We start from the raw sequence: 25530 nt of genomic DNA on the forward strand, positions 1-25530 counted from the left end.
CGTACGGCACAGCGGACACACCAGGAACCGCGGTGTTGGCCGTCGAATGGCGCTAGCTGCGCAGCATTTGTGCACCGCCGCCGTCAGTGTCAGCCAGTTTGCCGTAGCATACGGAGCTCCATCGCAATCTTTAACACTGGTAGCATGCCGCGACAGCGTGGACGTGAACCGTATGTGCAGTTGACGGACTTTGAGCGAGGGCGTATAGTGGGCATACGGGAGGCCGGGTGGACGTACCGCCGAATTGCTCAACACGTGGGGCGTGAGGTCTTCACAGTACATCGATGTTGTCGCCAGTGGTCGGCGGAAGGTGCACGTGCCCGTCGACCTGGGACCGGACCGCAGCGACGCACGGATGCACGCCAAGACCGTGGGATCCTACGCAGTGCCGTAGGGGACCGCACCACCACTTCCCAGCAAATTAGGGACACTGTTGCTCCCGGGGTATCGGCGAGGACCATTCGCAACCGTCTCCATGAAGCTGGGCTACGGTCCCGCACACCGTTAGGCCGTCTTCCGCTCGCTCCCCAACATCGTGCAGCCCGCCTCCAGTGGTGTCGCGACAGGCGTGAATGGAGGGACGAATGGAGACGTGTCGTCTTCAGCGATGAGAGTCGCTTCTGACTTGGTGCCAATGATGGTCGTATGCGTGTTTGGCGCCGTGCAGGTGAGCGCCACAATCAGGACTGCATACGACCGAAGCACACAGGGCCAACACCCGGCATCATGGTGTGGGGAGCGATCTCCTACACTGGCCGTACACCTCTGGTGATCGTCGATGGGACACTGAATAGTGCACAGTACATCCAAACCGTCATCGAACCCATCGTTCTACCATTCCTAGACCGGCAAGGGAACTTGCTGTTCCAACAGGACAATGCACGTCCGCATGTATCCCGTGCCACCCAACGTGCTCTAGAAGGTGTAAGTCATCTACCCTGGCCAGCAAGATCTCCGGATCTGTCCCCCATTGAGCATGTTTGGGACTGGATGAAGCATCGTCTCACGTGGTCTGCACGTCCACCAAGAACGCTGGTCCAACTGAGGCACCAGGTGGAAATGGCATGGCAAGCCGTTCCACAGGACTACATCCAGTATCTCTACGATCGTCTCCATGGAGAATAGCAGCCTGCATTGCTGCGAAAGGTGGATATACACTGTACTAGTGCCGACATTGTGCATGCTCTGTTGCCTGTGTCTATGTGCCTGTGGTTCTGTCAGTGTGATCATGTGATGTATCTGACCCCAGGAATGTGTCAATAAAGTTTCCCCTTCCTGGGACAATGAATTCACGGTGTTCTTATTTCAATTTCCAGGAGTGTATATTCATAGATTCATCACTTAAGGTTGGTGCTAGAAACCTTCTAAGTAGGTTTTCATGGTACAGTTTGCATCTATCTGTAAGCATTTGCTACTTCAGTTCCTTCTTTATGCCAGCTGACTAGCCGGAAGGATGTGTCAGGTCAGCTGGCAATATGGGCACTGAGACTTCAGTAGTACGACATCACAGCAGTATACAAAAGTGGATATAAACACAAGGTTGCTGATTGCCTTTCAAGGAATCCTTTGGCAGACCACAGCACTTTGGATGAAATCTCAGTGTTGCTGCATTAAATGACATTGCTCGAGAGCAGAGGGGAGATCCAGCACTTCCGAAAACCACAGAAACTTTGAAGAAGCAGGAATTGACCAAAAGAAGACTTCCAATTAGTAAATGGAGCATTATGGATGCAGTTGCTTGTCAACCCAGCTGATCTATGGCCAGCTATTCTGAAATATTTCCATGAAGCTCCAACATCTGTTCACATGGGATTAATGACAGAGTCAGATACAGGTATCACTTGGCAGGTCCCTACAAATCCAATAGGCACTGTGGAAGCCACTGTAGGAAATGCCAACAATGGAAGCATGTACCACAGTTATGAAACCCACTACTTGTGGCAGCACCATTTCACAGACCTAAAAATGACCTCTTGGAAAAGTTCCTGAAGTTGACAAATGGTAATCAATGGGTAATTGTCTATACTGATTACCTCAGTCGCTATGCTGACACCAAAGCTGAGCTAACTGCCAAACCTCCATAAATTGCAAATTTCCATTTAGAGGATGTAATTTTTAAGCAAAAGGCACCCTGTGTGATGATCTCTGACAGTGGGAATGTTTTCCAGTTGAGACTAATATCAGAGTAATTTCACATTGGGAGATTGACCACACAAGAACAACAACTCCCTACAATCCACAGACAAATGGCCTCATTGAATACTTTAATAAGACACCAACATAGATGCTCTTGATGTTCACTAATTTGGAACAGAGATACTGGGATACATTCCTGCCCAACACAGCACAGCAAGACACTACAGGCTTAACACAGTCCTTTCTGCTCCAAGTTCATGAGAGTGAAACAACAGTGGATACATTGCTCCAGTTTCATCCAGATGATACTCAGGACGACTATGTAAATGAACTCATCACTAGAACTGAAAAAGGAAGACAGCTGACTTGCATATGGAACCTGGACACCCAGGAGAAAGACGGAGAGCACTGTAATGCTAGGCAGTGGCCAGTGAGATACAGCTTGTGAGACTTGGCATAGATTTTTATGCCTGTGCAGAAAGTTGTACTAGCAGAGAAGTTACTAAAGCACCGTTTTGGACTATATACTATTCTTTCATTTTGTTGGGCATCACATACAAAATCGAGGATTATGGCCCTTCATCAAGAAGATAGAACTGCCGAGATGTTGTCTCTGTCTTCTGTATGAAGCTCCACTACAGTTCTGAGGTACAGGTCAATGGTTAGAGCATCTCATTCAAGGAAACTGAAGACTTGATCAATGAAAAGAAGCTTCAGACTACCTTTGATACTCACCGTAGTGAAGAGGAAGTAATAATTTGACAAGACTGTGAGGAACAGTCCACAATGCCTTACAGAGGACCAGTGACAAGATCTAGATCCAGGATACTGTAGTTGGCTCCAAAGAGAACTTGTACCACAGTTTCTTCAGGACAGGGAGAAATGCTGTGGTCTGTGGTGTATGCACTGTGATGTTGCAGTTAGCTTTGTTGGCTGGCATGCAGAAGATCACCAGTTCAGATCCAGCCATCAGCAGTAATTTGTTATTGTGTCTTGGTGTTTGTAATAAGCATGCTTTCAATGCAAAGTCTTATACATTGTAGATGAGCCTGCTATCAGTTTTAGACTTGAGTATGGTTATGACATGACAGTATGCTGTTGCATAATGCACACATTTTCAGCAATGCATACATACAGTCTTCTTGGAGCTTTAAGTACCATATTTTTTATATCTACATACCTTATTGCATTTTCCTGAATCCCTGCCCTAGCTCCCAAAGAATTTCCACGGACATGTCACCAAATGTCAGTCACAATTTGATTCCAATACATTGCTTAACTTAAGTCAGATCATTTATATGATTCTCACTGAGTATTGAAGATTGTTAGACATGTAGAGGATGCATGTATTTCAATGGATGTTGAAAAAATATATCTAAAAACAAAGATGATGTGACTTACCAAACGAAAGTGCTGGCAGGTTGATAGACACACAAACAAACACAAACGTACACACAAAATTCAAGCTTTTGCAGCTAACAGTTGCTTCATCAGGAAAGAGGGAAGGAGAGGGAAAGACGAAAGGATGTGGGTTTTAAGGGAGAGGGTAAGGAGTCATTCCAATCCCGGGAACGGAAAAACTTACCTTAGGGGGAAAAAGGCCTGGTATACACTCACGCGCTCGCGCACACACACGCACGCACGCACGCACGCACGCACGCACACACACACACACACACACACACACACACACACACATATCCATCCGCACATGCAAAGACACAAGCAGAGATAACGAGAAAAGAGGATATACTGAAGGGCAAGTTCCCATCTCCGGAGTTCTGACAGGTTGGTGTTAGTGGGAAATATCCAGATAACCTGGACGGTGTAACACTGCCAAGATGTGCTGGCCATGCACCAAGGCATGTTTAGCCACAGGGTGATCTTCATTACCAACAAACACTGTCTGCCTGTCCATTTTGCTCAACTGCTCTTCCAAGTCTTTTGCTATCTCTGACAGAATTACAAAGCCACTGGCAAATCCTAATGTTTTTATTTCTTTTCCCTGACACCAATTCCCTTCCCAAATTTCTCCTTGGTATCTCTCACAGCTTGCTTAATCAATATATTTATATTTGGGGATAGGCTCACTGCATTCACAACTACAGCTTCACTTTTATGTCCTTCAATTCCAACAATTCCAGTCTGGCTTTTGTACTAGTTGTAAATAACTGTACAAGTTGTAAATAACCTGTCAAAATTTCAAAGAGTGTAGTGCAGTTAACACTGTCAAAAGCATTATCTAAATTTACAAATGCTAGAAATATAGGTTTTCTATTCTTCACAGTGTCTTCTAGGATTAGCTGTAGGGCCAGTATTGCTTCATGTGTTCCTTCATTCACCAGAACGCAAACTGTTCTTCCCAAGTATTGATTTCACTCACTTTCGCTTCTGCAATACATAATCTGTGTCAGTATTTTGCAACAATGATTTTCTGAACTGATGTTTTGATAGTACTCATGCCTGTAAGCTCCTGCCCTCTTTGGAACTGGATTTAATACAATCTTCCTGTAGTCTGAGGCTATTTCACCTGTCACAGACCTCTTGCACATCTGGTGGAATAATTTTGTTATACCTGGCTCTCCCAAGGATGTCAATGATTGTATGTGACACATTAGAACTATGTTCCAGACATGGATTTCAGTTTGAATCCCAGTACTGCAAGCAGTTTTAAGTTGTCTTGTATATAAATTAACTATGTGCTTGTGATTTTCAGTGGAAGTTAAAGAAGGGTCTATGCAAGTCATTTCTTTTTACATGATTTGGCTATTGGCATTACTGGCTGGTGTATTGTAAATAGACAGCAAGAAAAGGAATATGTACTACTGTAAAGTCTCATAAGAAGTGCGAGTGCATTCACTGAAACCTTGTAAGTTCAGTGCTCTATATCTCCATCTATTTGTGCCTGTACCAGGCTGTGTGGAAGAAGCTTCAGTAGAAGCTGTTGGCTGTGAATTGGAAAAAAATAAAAAAGTTATTGGATTTTTGCTGGAATTAGTACAGCCATTACAACTGCTTATTGATGTTAGTGAGTATAGTTACATCTTATGTATAAAGCTATTTTATACATACAGGGTGTCCCATTTATCTTGACCACCCTAAATAACTGTTTGTCCAGATGCAAATTAAAAAATGTTTCAAGCAAATCTTCTTTAGCTATCAGGGGGACATCAATCAGCATGATTACCTTCATTCTAGCTTTGTTCTTTTTACAAAGATACGAACAGCAGTATGACTTTTTTTTAAATGGTACCCTGTGTTTTTCATTCAGTAATTTGTTTCCGTGGTTCATGGTGTGGGTTCCTGTAGTCATGTCCTAGTTCATGAACCACGGGCAACGTATGAGTGGCCAAGTAAGTGGTCCTGACAGTTGGAATACCAGTTACTTTGGAAGAAGGCTGGGCATCTTGGACACATTCTGAGTCATGGTCACCTTTGTACTCATACGGCAAAGACTACCAAATCCACCGGTTAGTCCCTCAACCGTTAGGGGTAAAACTCAATGGGACTCGAGGCAAGTAAGGCTAGCAACCTGCTTCCCTGATACTTTAAATATGATGCTGGCAACAATCAGAGCAAAATGCCTCGGACCTTTGGAGGTGACGGAGTCCCACCTCTAACTGACAAACCAGGGACTCCTAAGATATGGCTTGGCAAACAAATGATAATGAGATGGGGAGCTATTAATATCAATGGGGGCTATGCTGGGAAGAAGGTAGAGCTAGCAGAGGCTGCAAGTAAGATGGGGCTGGACGTTTTAGCTGTTAACGACATTCGGGTAAGGGGTGAGAAAGAAGAGGAATTGGGAGAATACAAGGTCTACCTGTCAGGAGTCAAAGCAGGAATAGCACAATGGGGTGTAGGGCTTAAGATCAGGAAAGAAATGGAACCCAGTGTAGTTGCAGTAAGGTATGTAAACGAACGACTGATGTGGATAGATTTGACAGTGTCTAGCAAGAAAATTGGGATTGTGTCAGTATATTCACATTGTGAAGGGACAGATCAAGATAAGATGGATAGTTTTTATGAGGTACTCAGTGATGTAGTTGTTAGAGTAAGGGACAAGGACAGTGTTCTCCTCATGGGTGATTTTAATGCCAGGATTGGAAATCGAACAGAAGGGTATGAAAAGGTTATGGGTAAATTTGGAGAGGATATGGAGGCCAACAGGAACGGGAAACAACTCTTGGATTACTGTGCCAGTATGGGCTTAGTAATCACAAACTCCTTTTTTAAACATAAGAACATTCACCAGTATACTTTGGAAGGCAGGGGAACTAGACCTGTCATTGACTATGTAATAACAGATCAGGAATTCAGGAAGGCTGTGAGGGACACATGTGTATTCAGGGTATTCTTTGATGACACTGATCATTATTTAATCTGCTGTGAAATTGGGATTGTGAGGACAAAAGTGCAGGAGGTCAGGTCCATATGTAGAAGGATAAGAGTGGAGAAACTTCAGGATAAGGAAATCAGGCACAAGTACATAACAGCGATCTCAGAAAGGTACCAGTTGAATGTAGTCAATTACAGTCACTGGAAAAGGAATGGACAAGGTACAGGGACACAGTACTAGAATTGGCTAAAGAATGTCTGGGAACAGTAGTGTGTAAAAGTAAGATGAAGCAAACAGATTGGTGGAATGACACAGTCAAGGCAGCCTGTAAAAGGAAAAAGAAGGCGTATCAAAAATGGCTATGTACTAGAACTCAGGTAGACAGAGAAAGTTATGTTGAAGAAAGAAACAAAGCCAAACAGATAATTGCAGCATCCAAGAAGAAATCTTGGGAAGACTTTGGAAACAGATTGGAGACTATGGGTCAAGCTGCTGGAAAACCATTCTGGAGTGTAATTAGCAGTCTTCGAAAGGGAAGTAAGAAGGAAATGACAAGTATTTTGGACAGGTCAGGAAAACTGCTGGTGAATCCTGTGGATGCCTTGGGCAGATGGAGGGAATATTTTAAAGAGTTGCTCAATGTATGTGAAAATACCGTCAGCAATGTTTCAGATTTCAAGGTAGAATGGGATAGGAATGATGATGGAAATAGGATCACATTTGAGGAATGAACTCTATAGATGTAGCAGTCAGGGCAAATAGGCTTAGATGGTGGGATCATGTTACACCCATGGGAGTAGCAAGGTTACCCAAGAGACTCATGGGTTCAGCAGTAGAGCGTAGGAGGAGTCGGGGCAGACCAAGGAGAGGGTACCTAGATTCGGTTAAGAATGATTTTGAAGTAATAGGTTTAACATCAGAAGAGTCACCAATGTTAGCACTAAATAGGGGATCATGGAGGAATTTTATAAGGGGCTATGCTCCAGACTGAACGCTGAAAGGCATAATCAGTCTTAAATGATGATGATGATGATGATGTAATTTGTTTCCTTTCCTGAAGACCTATTCAAAACTGTATCACAGTGTACCATTCATTGAAAAACAACATTATTAAGTACATAACACAGCAATGACTTTGGCCCAGGATCACAAACTCATCCATATGTTGGAGTTGTCAGAAAACAGATGAAAACCAAGTAAAAACATAACACAAAATTGACTTTGACTGTCAAATACCATTGTCCAGGAGTAGAACATTCAAAGGTGCTCTAAGTGGTGACCCTGGACACCGATAAGCTGGTGCACTCTTTGAATGAAAGAATTATTTACTGCTTCCAGTGTTGCCTGCTGAAGAGAATTACAAGCAAGCAGGATACAACATTCCTGCATTTCCTCTGGAGTTGTTGGAATATTGTGATAGACAACATCTTTAATGCATTCCCAAAGAAAAAAGTCCAGAGGATTTAAATCAGGAAACCTAGCAGGCCCAGTGACTGTTCCTCCTTGACCAATCCATATGGCAGGATACCTTTGGTTCAGAACACGCAAGGCATTATGTGCTGGACATCTATCGTGTTGATACCACATAAGCATTCTGGTTCTTTGTGGCACCTCATCCAGAAGAGGAGGAAGAATTTGTCTGAGGAAGCTGGCATACACTGTGCTGTTTAGACTGCGATTGATGAAATAAGGACCAATAATTGTAGTATCATGCATCCCACACCAGACATTAACTCTCCATTGATGCTGATGTTCCACCTGTCTAAGCCATCATGGGTTGTTGCTGGACCAATAATACATGTTCCTTGTAGTTACCTGTCCTTTGTCTGAGAAGGAACATTCATCGGTAAATTGAACATTGGAGAAGAAGTTCAGGTTGGCAAGGATTTGCTGTTGTGCCCACTGACAGAACTGTACACGATTCTGGAAACCATTCCCATGCAGTTCTTGATGTAGGTGTACATGGTAAGAATGGAACCGGTGATGCGTAAGAATACGATGTACGCTGGGTTTAGGAATGCCAATCTCATCTTCAAACTGTTGTGTGCTCACATGTGGACTCATAGCGATGGAAGCGAGAACAGTAACTTCGGCAGCTTTGTCTGTGCAAGTGCTATGATGATTGCATTGTCATGGGTTGAAACTTCCCATTTCCTGAAGTATCACATCATGATGAGAAAACATCCATCAGGATGGTGGGTTCTTGTCAAGATATCCCTCTCTGTACAGTTCCGCTGTCTGTGTAGCATTCCGCCTACCTCCAACAACAACAATAAAAGAAACATTATGTTGATGCAGTTAGTAGGAAGGACAGCCTTTACTGCATGCCTACTCTACACAACAGTATTTAAAAGGACTAAACTACTGTACTAAATGTACCTGTACATAAGAAAACAGTATTGTAATTACTGTTCTGCTAAATTACATTCCCTATAGATGAGTAGCATTTCTACCTTCTCTTTGCTGGTGTACATTCTACTTACACAACTCTTCCACTTACAATGGTTGATGGAATGACGGGTGTGCATTCTAATTATGTTTACATTTGTCCTCTGTCAATGTCAGCATGTGGATGTGTTCCATTACCCCGAGTACCTGCACTAAGCGCTGGTAGAGTCAATGTCAATGTTGTGTTATGTAATTAATAACATTGTGTTTCAGTTAATAGTACACTGTGATACATTTTTGAATAGGTCTTTAGGAGAGGAAATTAATTACCAAATAAAAAATACAGGGTTCCATTTAAAAAAGTCATACCACTGTTCATATCTTTGTAAAAAAACAAAGCTACAATGGAGGCAATCATGCTGATTGTTTTCCCCCTGACAGGTAAAAAAGATTGGCTTGAAACATTTTGTAATTTGCATCTGGACAAACAGTTATTTGGGGTGATCAAGATAAATGGGACACACTGTATATAAATTTATAAATGTCTATATGTAAAATATCAAGATGTTTGCTTTTTGAAGGCAGTGTGCTATAAAACTGTTAATATTGTGGATTTTTGACCTAATGGTATTTTAATATTTGTTGAAAGGGAATCCACAGTTTTACTAGGTACTCCTACAGCTTCTTTTGGTGTGGAGCACATTTAGAACATCTCAATATGATGTGGCATAGATCTCCATTTGGTGTTTGCTGCTACAGGGGGATTAAAAAATGTGGAATGTGGAACTGAAAATGTAGCTTACATGATATGTGAGATATAAGGACCAGTGGGATTCCTATCAGAATCTATACAGAATTCTGAGCTGCGTTAGCGCTCATTTTAAAATACCACAGATTCATTTAACACAAAACAGTGCCCAGTAATTGGAAAAAAGGACAGATCACATCCATCTGTAAGAAGGGTAACAGATATGATCCACAAAACTACTACTCCACCTCCTTTACATCCATCTGTTATAGAATCATAGAACATAGTCTGAGATCAAACATAAGGTATCTCAAATAGAATGACGTCCTCTATGCCAACCAGTATCGAGTCCAAAAATACCAATCATATGATGCCCAACTTGCACTTTTCTCACATAACATCCTAAAAGCATGGATCAAGGAAATCAAATAGATCCATAACCCTTGACTTCCAAATACCATTTGACTTGGTACCAAGCCAATGTTTATTAAAACAGTATGATTTCATTGGGTGTGAAACAAAATTCTGTGACTCGATTGAGGATTTCTTGGGAGGCAGCACTCAGCTTGATATTTTGGATGGAGAGTCCTCTATAGAAGTAGAATCAACTTTAGGCATGTCCCAGAAAGTATCTTGGAGTCCTTGTTGTTTATGTTGTACGTTAATGACCTTGCTGGCAATATTAATAGCTACCTCGGACACTTGCAGATGGTACAGTCATTCGTAATGGAGTACTGTCTGAAAAAAGCTGCAGAAATATTAAGACAGATCTTGACAAGATTTCAGAGCAGTGTAAAAATGAAAGTTGCTGAAGATGTGCAGGAATGTAAAATTATGTACTTCTCAAAATAAAAAAGGAGTATCCTATTCCCAATTAGAATCAGTCAATTTAAACACATACCCGGGAATAACAAATTGTAGGGATATGTCATTGGATGATGACACACACTCGGTCATAGTTCAGGCAAGTGACAGAGTTTGATTCATTGGTAGCATACTGGGAAAATGCAATCAGTTTACATATCAGACTGCTCATATATCATTTATGTGGCCTGTATGAGATTATTGGTCAATACAGCTCAGGATAGACCTGTTTCTAGTAAGCCATGTCTCCTAAAATAATTAATTGAACAAATAATTTATGCAAATCACAGTAATATTTTGGGTATGTTTACCATATTTATTACAGAAAATATAGACAAAATTACAAATGTGGCACTAATAAACTTAAAATCAGGGGTATAGTAATATATATGTATACACTTTTTTCACAGGATATGTATATTTAAATACTCAGGGCACTAAATTATATTAAAATATTCACAAAAATTGATTCAGAAATATTGCAAATTTTCATATGGCTTTAATAAGATGGAACTGCCTGGATAACATCACATATGTAACTGTGCCAAGATGATTCACATCGAAATGAAAAATATGTTATTGGTAGTCTGGTTACCAAGTTAACTTTACTGTGAGCATGGGTGTCTTTACAGTATAAACAATTTATTTGCAATGCAATAACAATTTTTGTATAATTACGTCCATTTACATATAACATACATCAGAAATAAGACATGATTTTTATATATTGTTATGTATTGTAGAGAAAAACTGTTAAATAGTGTAACTTTTTTAGCTTTTCAATGAAAAATAACTTTTCAATCAGTTCAGTGCAATTCCACTGCCAGGCAAATGGATATCATGTGCCTTATTCATACTGTGTGTCATTTATAAATTGCATTATGAATTTGGTTAGAAATCAACAAAAACTGTTTAAGTTACATACTGATACGTGCAAAATTATTTGTAGAATCCAAATTTATGTTTTTCTTTGAGAAATAAGGCACACACTGCACGGAACCTGACAGTGATACTCAAATATTCTCCTATTTTCCAGTCTAAATAATTCAACAACTTTTACATATTTATATAAACTAGGCATTGTATCAATGTCAGCAACAACAGGGCTGTAACTATGATTTATAAAATTATTTAAAAATAAGTTCAGCAGCTCTAGTCTGTGTTAAAGCACAGTGGAACACAATACTAGTTATTGTTTGCATTCAAGACTGCATGCACTCACACTACTGGGCTGTTAGCACCAGACCTAGTTATCCTAAAGCTTCGCATGTGCATACTTGTCTCATACCATCCGGGCTGAAATTGTTCCTGTCATGCATGCAAAATACTAGTGCTCTAAGTCAGTCATCACAGCATTTTAGACATATTCTGTTATGGTTTATTTTACAACTTCTTGTTGGAGGATCTTCCAGATGACTCAGTTGAAGAGTATAGGCCCAGTTTTATTCCAAGCTCTTTTGGCTGCCATGAACCTGATCTTGTTGGAAATGGGCTGAACTTTGCTGATTTTGTAGGACTGTCAGCCTGGTGTAAGGACTTAATTGGAGGGAAAGAAACACCTGTCTCCTTAAGTTTGGATGGGGAGAATACTGGAGAAGTGGCTTTTGGGGACTTACTTTTAGTAGATGAAAAAGAAATAGATAGATCTGTTGACGTTCGTCTTCTCATGGGGTCTTTTTTCCTATGCCTTGGTGCACTGTCATATTGTGTGTGCTGTATTTCACCTGCTTCATTTACAGAAAGCATACTGAAAGATTTGTACAAAGGTGAAGTTTTGTATCTCATTTTACCATCTTCAGAAGAATCAAAAGATGAACTTCCCTTAGAGAAATGTAAAGACACTGGACGCTCAAGACTTGAAGTTTTCCTAACAGGTGATGTGTACCTGCGGAAAGGGGATGGAGGTGGTGAAACAAAATCTTTCTTAATTTTCGATCGACTACCTTGTAGTGACCCTGATGACGATGATCGATTTAGCATCTCTGTAACAGTAGGAGACAATGGTCGACTTTCTTTCCCACTTCTGTGTGAAGTTTCATCTTCCCTGGTTTCCGACAGTGAATGTGTTAATACTGGCTGAAATTCTAACTCCGACTCTATGGAAGCAAGTTTTCTTTCTGTTGATTCAAGAGGTTGCTGAAGTTTCTCAGTGATGCAGCTGGACATGCTTCTACTTTCTTGTTGTGACGAGAAACTGGAGTGCACATCCGATGCTTGCATAGGATGTTTCAGATCTAGAACTGAACTTTTAGGACTAAATGAGGCTGTTACAGGGGTTTCTTTCACAGCAAAACTTCGCGTATATGAAAACTGTTCAAAGTGTTTTCTCGGTAAAGCTTCAGATGTTGACACCTGTGTAGGCTCTTCAACAGGGCAGTCTACTGCGGATATTGTCGGAACATATTTCCTACCTATATTGCTGTAATGGGGATCTTGGGAATCACCCTCTGACAAAGGCCGAGGCAGCTTTTCATCACGAAATCCTGTTTTATCGAGAGATGAAGAATGAACAATTATAGGTCTAAAACTACGTTCTGAACTTGAATGATCATCTTTAAGCATGTGTGAAGCACACGATTTAATTAGTTTTTGGCTGTTAATGGAACTCTCATCACTTGTAGAGGAAATGTTCCACAGTCCCCAAAAACTGGAATGATCTTCACTCTCCACACTGGATGACTTTACTTTGAAGTCTGTTGAACTGTCACTTGGTTTTGAAGTTGTGTCAGGAAAACTCATAGACATGGTACTGTTCCCCTCGCCAGTGTAGAATGGTTTATCTTCTTTTTGAGATGTGGGTATTTCATCAGAGACAAGTATAGAAGAAGGGAAAGAAAATGAAAAACTTTTTTCTCTCCCTGTTTCCTTGTCAAATGTTGTTGCCTCAGTATTTTGTGAGAAAATCTTGGAATTTATGTCATCAAGAGCAGTTGGATTAACTGTGCTGTCAGAACTGTAAGAGGCACTAATTGGGACAGACGAGATGAAATGCACTGGGCTTTGTTTATCATTGTGGAAACTAGCCATGACATCTAAAGGTTGAGATTCAGTTTTAGACACTGCAGAAACAGTTACAGGAATTGGAACTTTGTGCTCATCTGTTAAGGTACGATGTTCCTGAAATGAGTCATTCACTATAGTTTTTGACAGTATACTTTCACTGAGTTTTTTACACTCGGCACTTAGAAAAAATGGTACATTTTCAGTACTTGTTGATGATGGCACTGATGGTGCCTTCACAGAATCTGAGTCATCTTCTGACACACCATTTGTACCATTACCATTTGAACCTTCTTCTGAAAACTTACTTGCACGTCTCATTTGACACTGCAGTATTCTCTGAAGAATTTCAGAGTTTTCTTGTATGATTTTTAATGCTCGTTCACTGTTACGACGCCCTGAGTGCATCTTGTGGTCTATCTCCAGAAGTTCAGACATTTGCAGGTAATCGCTATCACCTTCAGTCCCTGGAGCTTTGCTTAATGCTTTGTCATGCAACCCGTGAAGTCTCTGATTGAACTCCAGAATGACTGACATGTCTTCATAATCAACACTTCTTTCTTTTTCACTAGGTTCAAGAATATATTTAGAATCACTTGCTGAGGTATCTTTTGAAGAAATAATGTCTTTCTCTATGGATTGAGTAACAATAGAAGGAACTGTACTAGTTTCTGGAAAGATTTGTTCCATGTCTGTACTTAAATTTTCAGTCTTTTTTGTTTCCAATATCACAGATGAAAAAATATTGTCGCCTGTGTCTGTCGTCGCATATGGCTCTGACTCCTTTATACTATGCATCCTTGAAGATGAAATATCCAGTTCTTGGTTTTCAGATGCCTTGTGTGAAATCTGAATGATACTTGGAAGGATTTCAACATTGGAGGTATCTTGGAAGTTTTCCTTGATGTCTTGTGAAATTATTGTTTTATCACTTGTTGACTCAGGTACTTTTAATATGTCTGAATTTATTAAGTTCCTTTCTAAAAATGTAACAGTCTCTAAACTGTGAAAATACTTGTTGCTTCCATTTATGGTGACTGGTTGTTCACTTTTAACACTATCTTGCACCGTTACCTTTACCATTAAGTCATCTCCATCAGTAGCAACTGGAAGTACACTCTGCAGGTGTCCAGTTTCTGTTGATACTGTCAGCTGACTCTCAGTCTTTGTGTGTATCACACCACCATTCTCCAACTCTTGCTGTTCTGCTTGGATTTTCAGTTCCTCCATTGGAAATACACTTACAACCTCTTCTGGAATTTCTGGCACAATTTCTTCTTCCACAGGAGATATGAGACTTTTCTGTGCGCTGATAGGGGATGGGGCTTTCTCACTCAATGGTGACTGTATATTCTTGGGGCTCCTCGTTGATCCATCTTTTTTGCATGGAAGTGGCACAGAAAGAGAATGACCAGACACATAGGATGACGCTTCACTGAGACTGGTTGCTTCCTCTGAATCAAAGTCACTCAGCCTATCAGGTTCGTCACACAGTTCTGTAGATGAACTGCTGTCGCTTTCTTTGTCATCTTCCAGATCTCTCGACACCTCAGGAATGTCAGCTTCTGCCTCAGTGTCATGGCTCTTTTCATCTGCAAATAAATGTGAGCACATTAAAATCAATGGAATACCCACCAGCAAGAATTTAAAAGGCTTTTACAGGAAAAAGCAGCAACATATATAACCATAAATCAGCAGCCATGAATGCATCAAGAAATCAGTATTGTGATAGCCTAGACAAAAATTGTTTGTTGATGTACTAGAGCTATGTTGAATTATTGATTTATTTCAGTTCCTACAGGATATATAGGAAAAACATTAACCTTTAGTTATGAAAATATTTCTCGCCACCTTTTTAGGTGTGGAAGTTTAAGATACGCTTTTAATAAGTGTGACTGACTGCATATGTTTTTCCTTTATATTTTATGAGTGTAAACCAGTCATAGCCACTGTAGAAATCTCACCTACAGAAACAGCTACTTTCATTCTTACAAAGTAATTGTAAGTGAACTAAACTGTAAAGGCATATTAGGGATATTTTTGGTAACCTGATATAGCTCTATGGCAGTAAAAGCAATAACACATCAGTGCAAAAATTTTCATGTTTTGGCATTAAGAATACATACCTTCCTTGGGCAAATTATTTATTGGGTAAAAAGGAACAGATTATTGTGATAGAGAAGAAAATGTGCATATTTTACAAGGTGTACAACTTTGCTTCCGACTTTTTTTCCCCAACATTTGAGGCTTTAATGAAACAAATTGGTTACACATGTATCATTCAAAGTATTTTCCATATCCGGCCACTACTTTCTCCCATATTTTGGGCAATGTATGAACCCCGTGTCAAAAAAAATTGTTCATCTTTCGAAGCGATCCATGAATCAATCCAATTTGTGGCTTCTTCATGAGATCATAAGTGTTGGTCAGCCAGGCCATGCGCCATTGATCTAAACAGGTGATAGTCAGAGGGAGCAATGTCTGGAGAATACGGTGGGTGGGGCAGGACTTACCATTTTAATGTTTCCATGTACGTTTTGACCTCTTTTGCAATGTATGGTCAAACATTGTCATGCTGCAAAATCACTTTATCGTGTCTCTCATTGTATTTCAGCTGTTTGTCTTTCAGTTCTCTGCTCAAACACATTAATTGCATTCAATAACAACTACTTGTGATTGTTTCACTTGGTTTTAACACCTCATAGTACACGATGCCGAGCTGGTCCCACCAAACGCAAAGCATGATCTTGGGGCCATTAATATTCGGTTTGGCTGTCAATGTGGAAGCATGGCCAGGATATCCCCATGATTTTTTGCATTTAGTGTTATCATAATGAACCCATTTTTTGTCCCTGATCACAATGCGACACAGAAATCCCTTCTGTTTTTGCAACTGTTCACAAACACACAAACGCCGTTCAACGTCTCTTGGTTTCAGCTCAAACAGGAGCCAAGTGCCTTCTTTCTGAATCATGTCCATAGCCTTGAGACTTTCTGAAACGGCTTGCTGTGTCACTCTTCTGATCGTGCCAATTCTTCTTGAGTTTGACACGAGTCTTCACTCAGCAATGTCTCCAATTCTGCATCTTTGAAAACATTCTCTCTTCCACCAATATGCCAGTCTACGACATTAAAAGCACCATTCTTGAAGTGTTGAAACCACTCCCAACATGTTCTTTCACTAATAGTGTCCTTACCATATGTACTTGAGAGTATTCAATGAGACTCAGCCACTGTTTTCTTCATATTGAAACAAAATAGTAACACCTTCTGCAAATAACAATAATTAGGCTCGTAAACTGACATTTTCAATCAAGAACAACTTTATGATGCAGACACAAATGTGTGTGTGTGTGTGTGTGTGTGTGTGTGTGTGTGGGTGGGTGTGTGTGTGGGTGTGTGGGTGTGTGTGTGTATGTGTGTGTATTTTGGTAGAAAGCTCGTGGTAACAGTGTACTGAATGACAGTGGAAAGTGTATTATAGAGGTTGCAAAAGCTTATTACAGAAGCTGGCAAAGCTTTCATGTTTATTGATTATCCTATTTCATATTCATTGTTTGTCTTTTTCATGTGTGGTACTTCTGTACAATATTTTTTAAGTTCCTCTCACAACTGATACTATTCATTGCCATTAAATGTGGGCAGAAAGGGAACATCTAACAAACTTTGACTTTTTTTTTTTTTTGCACAAATTGATAGCTGGCATGTAACTCTAAGCACTGTGGAGAAAGGTCTCACATATACCTACTGGAACATAATTTTGCTGGCTGCTGATTATCTTGAAAGATGCAGAATGGGTATATCTAACACAGTTGTTTCCTTTCTGCAAAGTGAAGATGTATCATAATGTCACAGTGCTGAGAAGAGTATGTGGACAATTTAGATGATATTCTAACTTTCAAGAAATGGTGGCCGATGCACTATAAAATGTTGTGTCTATTAGATGCGAAAGCAGGAAGAGGTATTCCTAAGGAAAATAAAACTACTTTACAGTTTTGAAGTGTATCAAATATAAGTGTATCAAATATAAAACACATGTGAAAGGGACGATAATGATAAACTAACCAAGCACACATTTTCTCTTATGTGCTACAATATGTCTCTGAGTCTACCTCATGTGGAAGCATTAATCACTTGTAGCGTTCCAAAAATGATAAAAAAAGTGAAGCAGCTGCAAATATGTGCACAACATATTCCTTCAGGATACAGAAAGTTTTATGAGATCCTTTTCAAATATCCACGTCATATGCAGGAAACTAGGACAATGAATGAGAAGAAAAACTGCCGGTAACTACTCTAGTCATATGTTTCTCTGAAGACGATTATTAATTTTGTTCGCTTCCTAATACAGTCATGTGAAATACTATTATAAAAGCTCTTTCTGACAGTTTATTGTTTATGTCATTAATTTTTTTAAACTTCCTATAATTGTAAAACACACACTTTGCAAAAAAGGCATATGTATAATACATACAATGCACAATAATGGGATGGTACATCACATGTCAGAGTACTTTTCCTGTCAGTACTGTGACAAAACATGACTGAAAATTTGCAGAAAACTTTCATGTGCAAGCTTTGTGTTTCCAACCATCTACAAAGTATTTGTGTCTACTGAAATCTTGTAGTTCATGTATAAACTAGACCTTGAACCAGAGCACATTTCAAAGTAAAACACCTGGTGAGGAAGCTTGTTATCATTAATGTGGCAAACATATCCCAACAATCTCAGATGATTTCTGACAACAGTGGCACCAATACTGTCAACATGCACTCTTTGTAGGAGCTGGATGCTGGTGAAGTTAATACTTTTGCATGATTTTCAAACGAAACCTAAGTTTCTGCTCACTGTAAGTATTTCAGGCCCAAGCTTGTCATGTCTCAGTTTTATAGTTGTTAATAATGTCTTACACACCATGTTTTATTGTGCACAGTCCATCTTTCCTACTAAAGATGTTAAATGGCAGTATTTTAAACGCTGAATCAACTGCACAAATCTTTTTCTCCACATCTGGTTCGTAGGTCCCATGCTTACAAATGATACAACCTAGGTATGGAAACTAACCTATGCACTCATATGCTATATTTCAGATGCATATGATGCAGTCAGGTAGGAAAATAAGTGTCAGTGCTGGAAAGCTTATCTCTGGTGCAGGTAGTTAATAGTGGACTCATATCATTACATTGCATCAATCATAGTCCATGGAAACCATAAAGAACTGTCTCTGGAATGTTGAAGGATATCAAAGATTCACCTTTAATTTAATTTATTTTAAATGTGTTACAATATAATGTTTATAATGAATTAACATGAGAGAAGATTGTTGTGTTACAGTGATAATGCTAATTATAAATTAATCTAAAACGTTAACATTCAAGGGTTACTTTGAAGATATTCTTCAATGGAAGAGAAGGAGTTGCCCAACAGAAATTTCTTTAGTTCAGTCTTGAATTTCACCACATTGTCTATATGAAATTTAATATACTGTGATAGGTTGTTGAAAACATCAGCTTACGCATTTCTGTAGTGGTTTACTGCCCCTTGCATCACTGCTGTTTTGGGGGGCTTGGAAAATATTCAGAGACATTATGTGAATACAACAGCATCCATTCATGTCCATCACAAATGACTTAAACTAAATCATATAATGCATCTTAATTCAGTGCTGCTCACAGAGCACGTTTTAAGACTGAACCAAATTATTTTCCAGGTTAAAGAAGGCTTAAGAGCATATTTCTTGGGGTTGTTCTACAGAGAATGTCATTTTCATTGCTGCGTACAATACAATAGCCTCCAATACAATCATTTCATGTTACCAACTGTAAATTAGCAGGGTGTCTGTGGTATTTTGGGGAGCAAATTATCTCCTCCTACCTCCTGACAAAATCACATTTGGTTTTAATTCTAATACTGAGCAAATTTTCTTCACTGGAAGACAGAATGTAAAATACATCTGCCATAAACAGATTGTAATACAGTCACACACAATTTTCATTCTTATGCTGAGCAATTTTCTTAACTAGAAGATGGAGGGTAAAAGGTATCCACCCTAGACAGCTTATAATATATTACTTGATTAAAATCTTTTTTCTGAATATGAAATTCAACTAATGATCACAAATCTGTAGTAAGGAGATTAGATTTGTAAAACACTGTGACGTAAACAAATTTAGATGGGATTGTTAAAATAGTTGTCACATCAAGACTGTCAAAATATTGTTATATCATCATCATCATCATCATCATCATCATCATCATCATCATTTAAGACTGATTATGCCTTTCAGCGTTCAGTCTGGAGCATAGTCCCCTTTATAAAATTCCTCCATAATCCCCTGTTCCTTGCTAACATTGGTGCCTCTTCTGATGTTAAGCCTATTACTTCAAAATCATTCTTAACCGAATACAGGTACCTTCCCCTTGGTCTGCCCCGACTCCTCCTACCCTCTACTGCTGAATCCATGAGCCTCTTGGGTAACCTTGCTTCTCCCATGCGTGTAACATGACCCCACCATCTAAGCCTGTTCGCCCTGACTGCTACATCTATAGAGTTCATTCCCAGTTTGTCTTTGATTTCCTCATTGTGGACACCCTCCTGCCATTGTTCCCATCTACTAGTACCTGCAATCATCCTAGCTCCCATACAATAAAGTTGGTTGAAAGATTGAACGGTGCACAGACAACTTAGTCTTGGTACTGACTTCCTTCTTGCAGAAGAGAGTGGATTGTAGCTGAGCACTCACTGCATTAGCTTTGCTACACCTCACTTCCAGTTCTTTCACTATGTTGCCATCCTGTGAGAATATGCATCCTAAGTACTTGAAACTGTCCACCTGTTCTAACTTTGTTCCTCCTATTTGGCACTCAATCCGTTTATATTTCTTTCCCACTGACATTACTTTAGTTTTGGAGATGCTAATCTCCATACCATAGTCCTTACATTTCTGATCTAGCTCGGAAATATTACTTTGCAAACTTTCAAATGAATCTGCCATCACAACTAAGTCATCCGCATATGCAAGACTGCTTATTTTGTGTTCACACATCTTAATCTCACACAGCCAGTCTGTTAATTAGAACTTAAATTTAACAAAGAAAGGAAGATGTACATTGTTTATTGTGGCTGCAATTGCATGTCTTATTATTATTTCAGGCTATTTCAGGCCTTGGCACAATAGTTTGGTTTAGTTTGTCACTTCATCGAAACTTGTTGACTGAAACTGTGACACAAACAATGAATATGAAGTAAACATGACTGGTATTATAATATTAAAACCTGAAGACTTTTCAACATTGTCTGGTACTGAAACTAAACAATTTATGTAATAATAAGATGTTCACTTCCAACATTTCATGTGGTGCAGACAACTTTTTGCAACTGCAGCAAAATAAAAACAAAATAAAATGGAAAGCATTTTTACTCAATATAGTATGTAATTTGATGATAACGGTAAAAATTTTAGGGAGCAGTATTTCAAAATAAAGACTATGCTATCTGAAATGTTGCAGACATCATGTGAATTGGACATGAACTCTACATCTACATCCATACTCTGCAAACCACTCTGAAATGTATGGCAGAGGGTACTCCCCATTATATTACACATCAGGGTTTCTCTTGTTCGATTCAAGGATGAGGTGTGGGAAGAATGACCACTTAAATGACCCTCCATAATCAGTTTCATCTCATGTTTGTGTTTGCTACAGGAACAATATATAATATATTGGTGTCTGTAATATATTCCAAGAGTCATCACTTAATGTTGTTTCTTGAAACTTCGCAGGTTTTTGTAAGATAGCTGACATCTGTCTTTAAGTGTCTGAGAGTTAAAGTTCTTCATCACTTCTGAGATGCTCCCCCCATGAGTCAAGCAAACCTATGAAATCTCATTCTGTCTTGTATACATTCACTGTTGTCATGATTGTGGTTCTCAGTCCTATGACTTATTTGATGTACTCTCATGGTCTTGTTCAAGGCTTCTATAATAATTTATTATGTCACAATTACTTGGATATATAAAAATATTCACAGAGCTAGTTTCAGCAAGTAGTTTCCATCTTAAGATGTGCTCAACCTACTTAAAAGCTTCATACAGATATACGAGGGTTGAATTAAAAGTAATGTCTCCATCATCTTTAATTGCGTTTGGATGGGAATATTTTAATAAATCGAACACAGCAATAATCCTCAGATATGATCTTTAATGACCAATATTCACTTTTCCACATAATCACCAGTCAATTGGATACATTTATGACAATGATCAACAAGTTTTCTGAAGCCATCACAGAAGAAGTCAACACTGTTTCCGCAACCACAGTCTCACAGTTCTCTCAACATCTTCATCAGAAGCATAATGATGTCCCCGCAGATTGTCTTTCATTATCGGGAACAAATGGAAGTCAGACGGTGCTAAATGTGGACTGTATGGAGGATGCCGAAGGTGGTGAGATTCAGTCTCTGAAGTTCTGCTGTGGCTGCACATGAAGGGTGTGGTTTGGCATTCTCATGCTGCAGGAAAACATTTCCCTTTTCCTTTTGGACCCTTGTTATCCGTCATTTCAGAGTTTGTAGCATTGTGATGTAATGCTCTGAATTTATTGTTGTTCTACAATCAAGGAAATCAACATGGATAACAACATCTGCGTCCCGGAACACTGTGGTCATCAATTTTCCAGCTGAGGGCTGCATCTTGAATTTCTTTTTCTGGGGCAGTCTTTGTTTCAATTTTCCATAGACTGACATTTCATTTCTGGGTTGTAATGGTGTACCCACATTTCATCTCCTGTCAGAGTTGAATGGAGAAAGGCATCACCTTCACTCTCGTAATGTGAGACGAGTTCCTGGCAAATTTCAAGTCTATGTGCTTTCATTTCAGGAGTCAGCATCCGAGGGTACCCATCATGCACAGATCTTCCAATAGCCAAGCACAGCAATAATATGACCCACATGTTCTTGTGAAATACTGATTGTGCTTGTAATTTCTCTCTGAGTGATACGATGATTGTCCTGAATTGAAAATGTCAACATTTTGCATGTGAAACTTGGTGGTTGCTGTCACAGGACATCCAAGTACTAGTCTGTCACGCAGGTCAGATGTTCCCGCCTCAACATCTTTAAACTTACTCACCCAATGACGCGCAGTACTCACATCAACACAATCACCATAAACTGCTTTCATTCGCTGATGAATCTCGTTTGGGGTGACACCTTTTGCTGTCAAGAACTCAATGACTGCACGTTGCTTAAATCGATTGACTAACCATCTGCGCAGGGTTCCATACTTTACACTGTAACAACATAACTGTTCAATGCTAAGGCTTCCCGCCAACTGGAGCTGTAGATAAGAGGCTACAGCCAGTACCTGTCACATACCAATGCTGTCAACTGTTGATTTACAAAGGTGGAGGCATTACTTTTCAGTCAACCCTTGTACAAACAAATGTAGTTAGGCACTTTTAATGTCATGATGTTGCTTAATATATTGCAATGAATGTACATAATATCATCACATAATAAAAAGACTGAAATTAGAATACCACCATGCCCTTTTATATAGGGAAATGGGAAAGAGGAGCTACAGGAGAACAGGGGGAAGGGGTAAGAGGGGGAGGGGAAAGAACATAGGTGAAATGGGGAGACAGCAGCGTACATAGCATTTGACTGTTTCCTGTGGCCAATCATGTAAAACTGGTAATTTATTATACAAACATTTACAGAGGTCACATGCTTCCACTTAACAATTCGGCAATTAGAAAAAAAGTGCAAGGTATTGACTCTTCTCTCCATTACTGAACATGATTCCTTGATGCCTCAGTCCTATCAACTAATCCCTTCTTTCCGTCCAGTTAAATCATAGCTTTTTTTTCTCCAAAATTTGATTCAGTACCTCCTCATCAGTTGTGCGATCTACCCATCTAATCATCAGCATTCAGCTGTAGTGCCAAATTTCCATAGCTTCTATTCTCACTTTGTCTGAATTTATCATTCATACCTCACTTCTGTACAAGGCTACATTGCAGAACAATGCATAAATGTATAAAATTTGTATTTGATGTTAGCAAATTTTTCTTGTTCAGAAATGATTTTCTTCTATTGCCAGTCTGTGTTGTACATCCACTCTACTGTTGCCATCTTCGCTTATTTTGCTGCCCACATAACAGGACTCATCTACTATTTTTAGTGTCATTTCTGAATATAATTCCTTCAGAATTACATGATATAATTCAACTACATTCCATTAGCCTTATTATACTTTATGTGATGTTCATTTTAACAACCTCTCTTCAAGATACTATCCTACACACTATTGAACTGGTGTCCTATGTCCTTTGCTTTATGTGACAAAATTACAATGTCACTGGCAGACTGAATTGTGAATTGTGGGTTATTTGTCTCATAATGTACGTAATCTAAATCATTTGATTCAGGTGCAGGAGACACATCAAATAGTGGTAAAATTTCACCATAAATAAAGAGTAGCTGATGTTAACAAACAGTATCATAGTAATAACATGATTTTGTGATATATATACACAATAAAATCTAACACTTAATTACACTTTTGATCAAATTATCATTTCATCCTCTATGAATTCTTCTACTAAATAGTGGCATTTCTCTCGCAGAGTCTGCTGTAGCCTCATTTTTTAAATTTCTGGTTTTATGTTAAATATTTTTTTGCTCATTAACCTGTAAATTGTTATTTCCTTGTACTGTGGAGTCCATACATATAATTTCAACTGTGGTGTGGGCAGTATAAAATTATTTTTATTTTTTGTGTTATATGCATGGTTAAAATGATTCTTCTCAAATAATTTTTGTCTCCTGTGTAGGAAGTTTATAATCTCACAAATGTATATGGAGGGAAAGTAAGGATTTGTAGTTTCCAAAATAACAGACGATGAGACTCTGCTTGCTGTGGAGTACACAGGTACCAGACAATTTTCTTTTGTAGTTTCAGTATTCGAGATACACTACTTGAACTTCCTCAAAAAATTATCCCATATCTAATGAAAGATTCAAAATAACTATGATAAGCAATTTTTCATGTACTCAAGTCACTGGAATTTGCTGCAAAACTGCTTAGTTGATTGGGTAGTAAGTCAATATGTGTATTCCAGCTTAAGCTCTTGTCCACATTTAGTCCCACGAATTTGATCTTGCCAACTTCTTTCATAGGTTGATTGTCATGTTGTATTTTAAGTTGCACACATTTTGAATGTTTGGTTTTGAAATGTACCATATGCATTTTTGCAATGTCCAGTTTCAACACATTTGACTGGAACCAGTTTTCTAAGGTATCCAGCATGCTTACGATGGAGCTCGGAATTTTTTCTGCAACATCATCATCAGTTAAAACATAAGTATCACCTGCAAACAGAGCTGACGGGGAATTCATATTTATGGGTAAGTCATTTACACAGAATAGGAGCAGGATTGGCCCCAAAATGGAGCCTTAAGGTTCACCTTGTGATATTGTACTCCATTTATAATAATAATTCTCTGTATTTGAGTATACCCTTTGTTTTATGTTGTGTAAGTATAATGTTAGCCAATTTAGAGCATTGTCCTTAATCCCATAGTTGTCTAATTTGTAGATAAGCAAGACATGGTTCATGGAATCAAATGCTTTTGTGAGATCACAGAAGAAACGTGCAACTTTACTCCTCTGATCCAATGATTTGCCTAGCTTTTCAATAAAGTTATTCACTGCATTCAGAGTGCTTTTCCTGGTTAAAATCCAACTGGATTACTTATAATTATATCATATTTTACAATAAAATTTTTGATCTGGTTTGCAGCTACTTTCTCTAATACTTTTGACATGACTAGAAGAACAGAAACAGGCCAATAGTTTTTTCCCATGCCTTCCATTGACCCTTTCTTGAACAGCCGTCTGACTTCAGAATACTTTGAAACATCGGGAAAGCATCCCTGTTCAAATGACTGGTTGAATATTTTAGTTAGGGGAGGTGCTATTATGCCATACACTGTTTTAATAACTTCAGTGGTTATCACACTCCACCCAGCAGAGTTTTTATTTTTCAATG

General features: G+C 39.1%; 1 protein-coding gene across 1 annotated transcript in view; it reads right to left on the reverse strand.

Moving 5' to 3' along the window:
• Positions 1 to 10770: 10770 nt before the first annotated feature.
• Positions 10771 to 25530, reverse strand: part of LOC126334525 (uncharacterized) — a 1455833-nt gene continuing 1441073 nt past the window's right edge. The window contains exon 14 of the mRNA XM_049996880.1: positions 10771 to 15067. Coding sequence (XP_049852837.1) covers positions 11859 to 15067 — 3209 coding nt within the window. The 3' untranslated portion in view covers positions 10771 to 11858. The remainder of the gene's footprint in view (positions 15068 to 25530) is intronic.

Source organism: Schistocerca gregaria, chromosome 1 (assembly GCF_023897955.1).
Source record: "Schistocerca gregaria isolate iqSchGreg1 chromosome 1, iqSchGreg1.2, whole genome shotgun sequence".
In the NCBI taxonomy this organism is placed as follows: domain Eukaryota; kingdom Metazoa; phylum Arthropoda; class Insecta; order Orthoptera; family Acrididae; genus Schistocerca; species Schistocerca gregaria.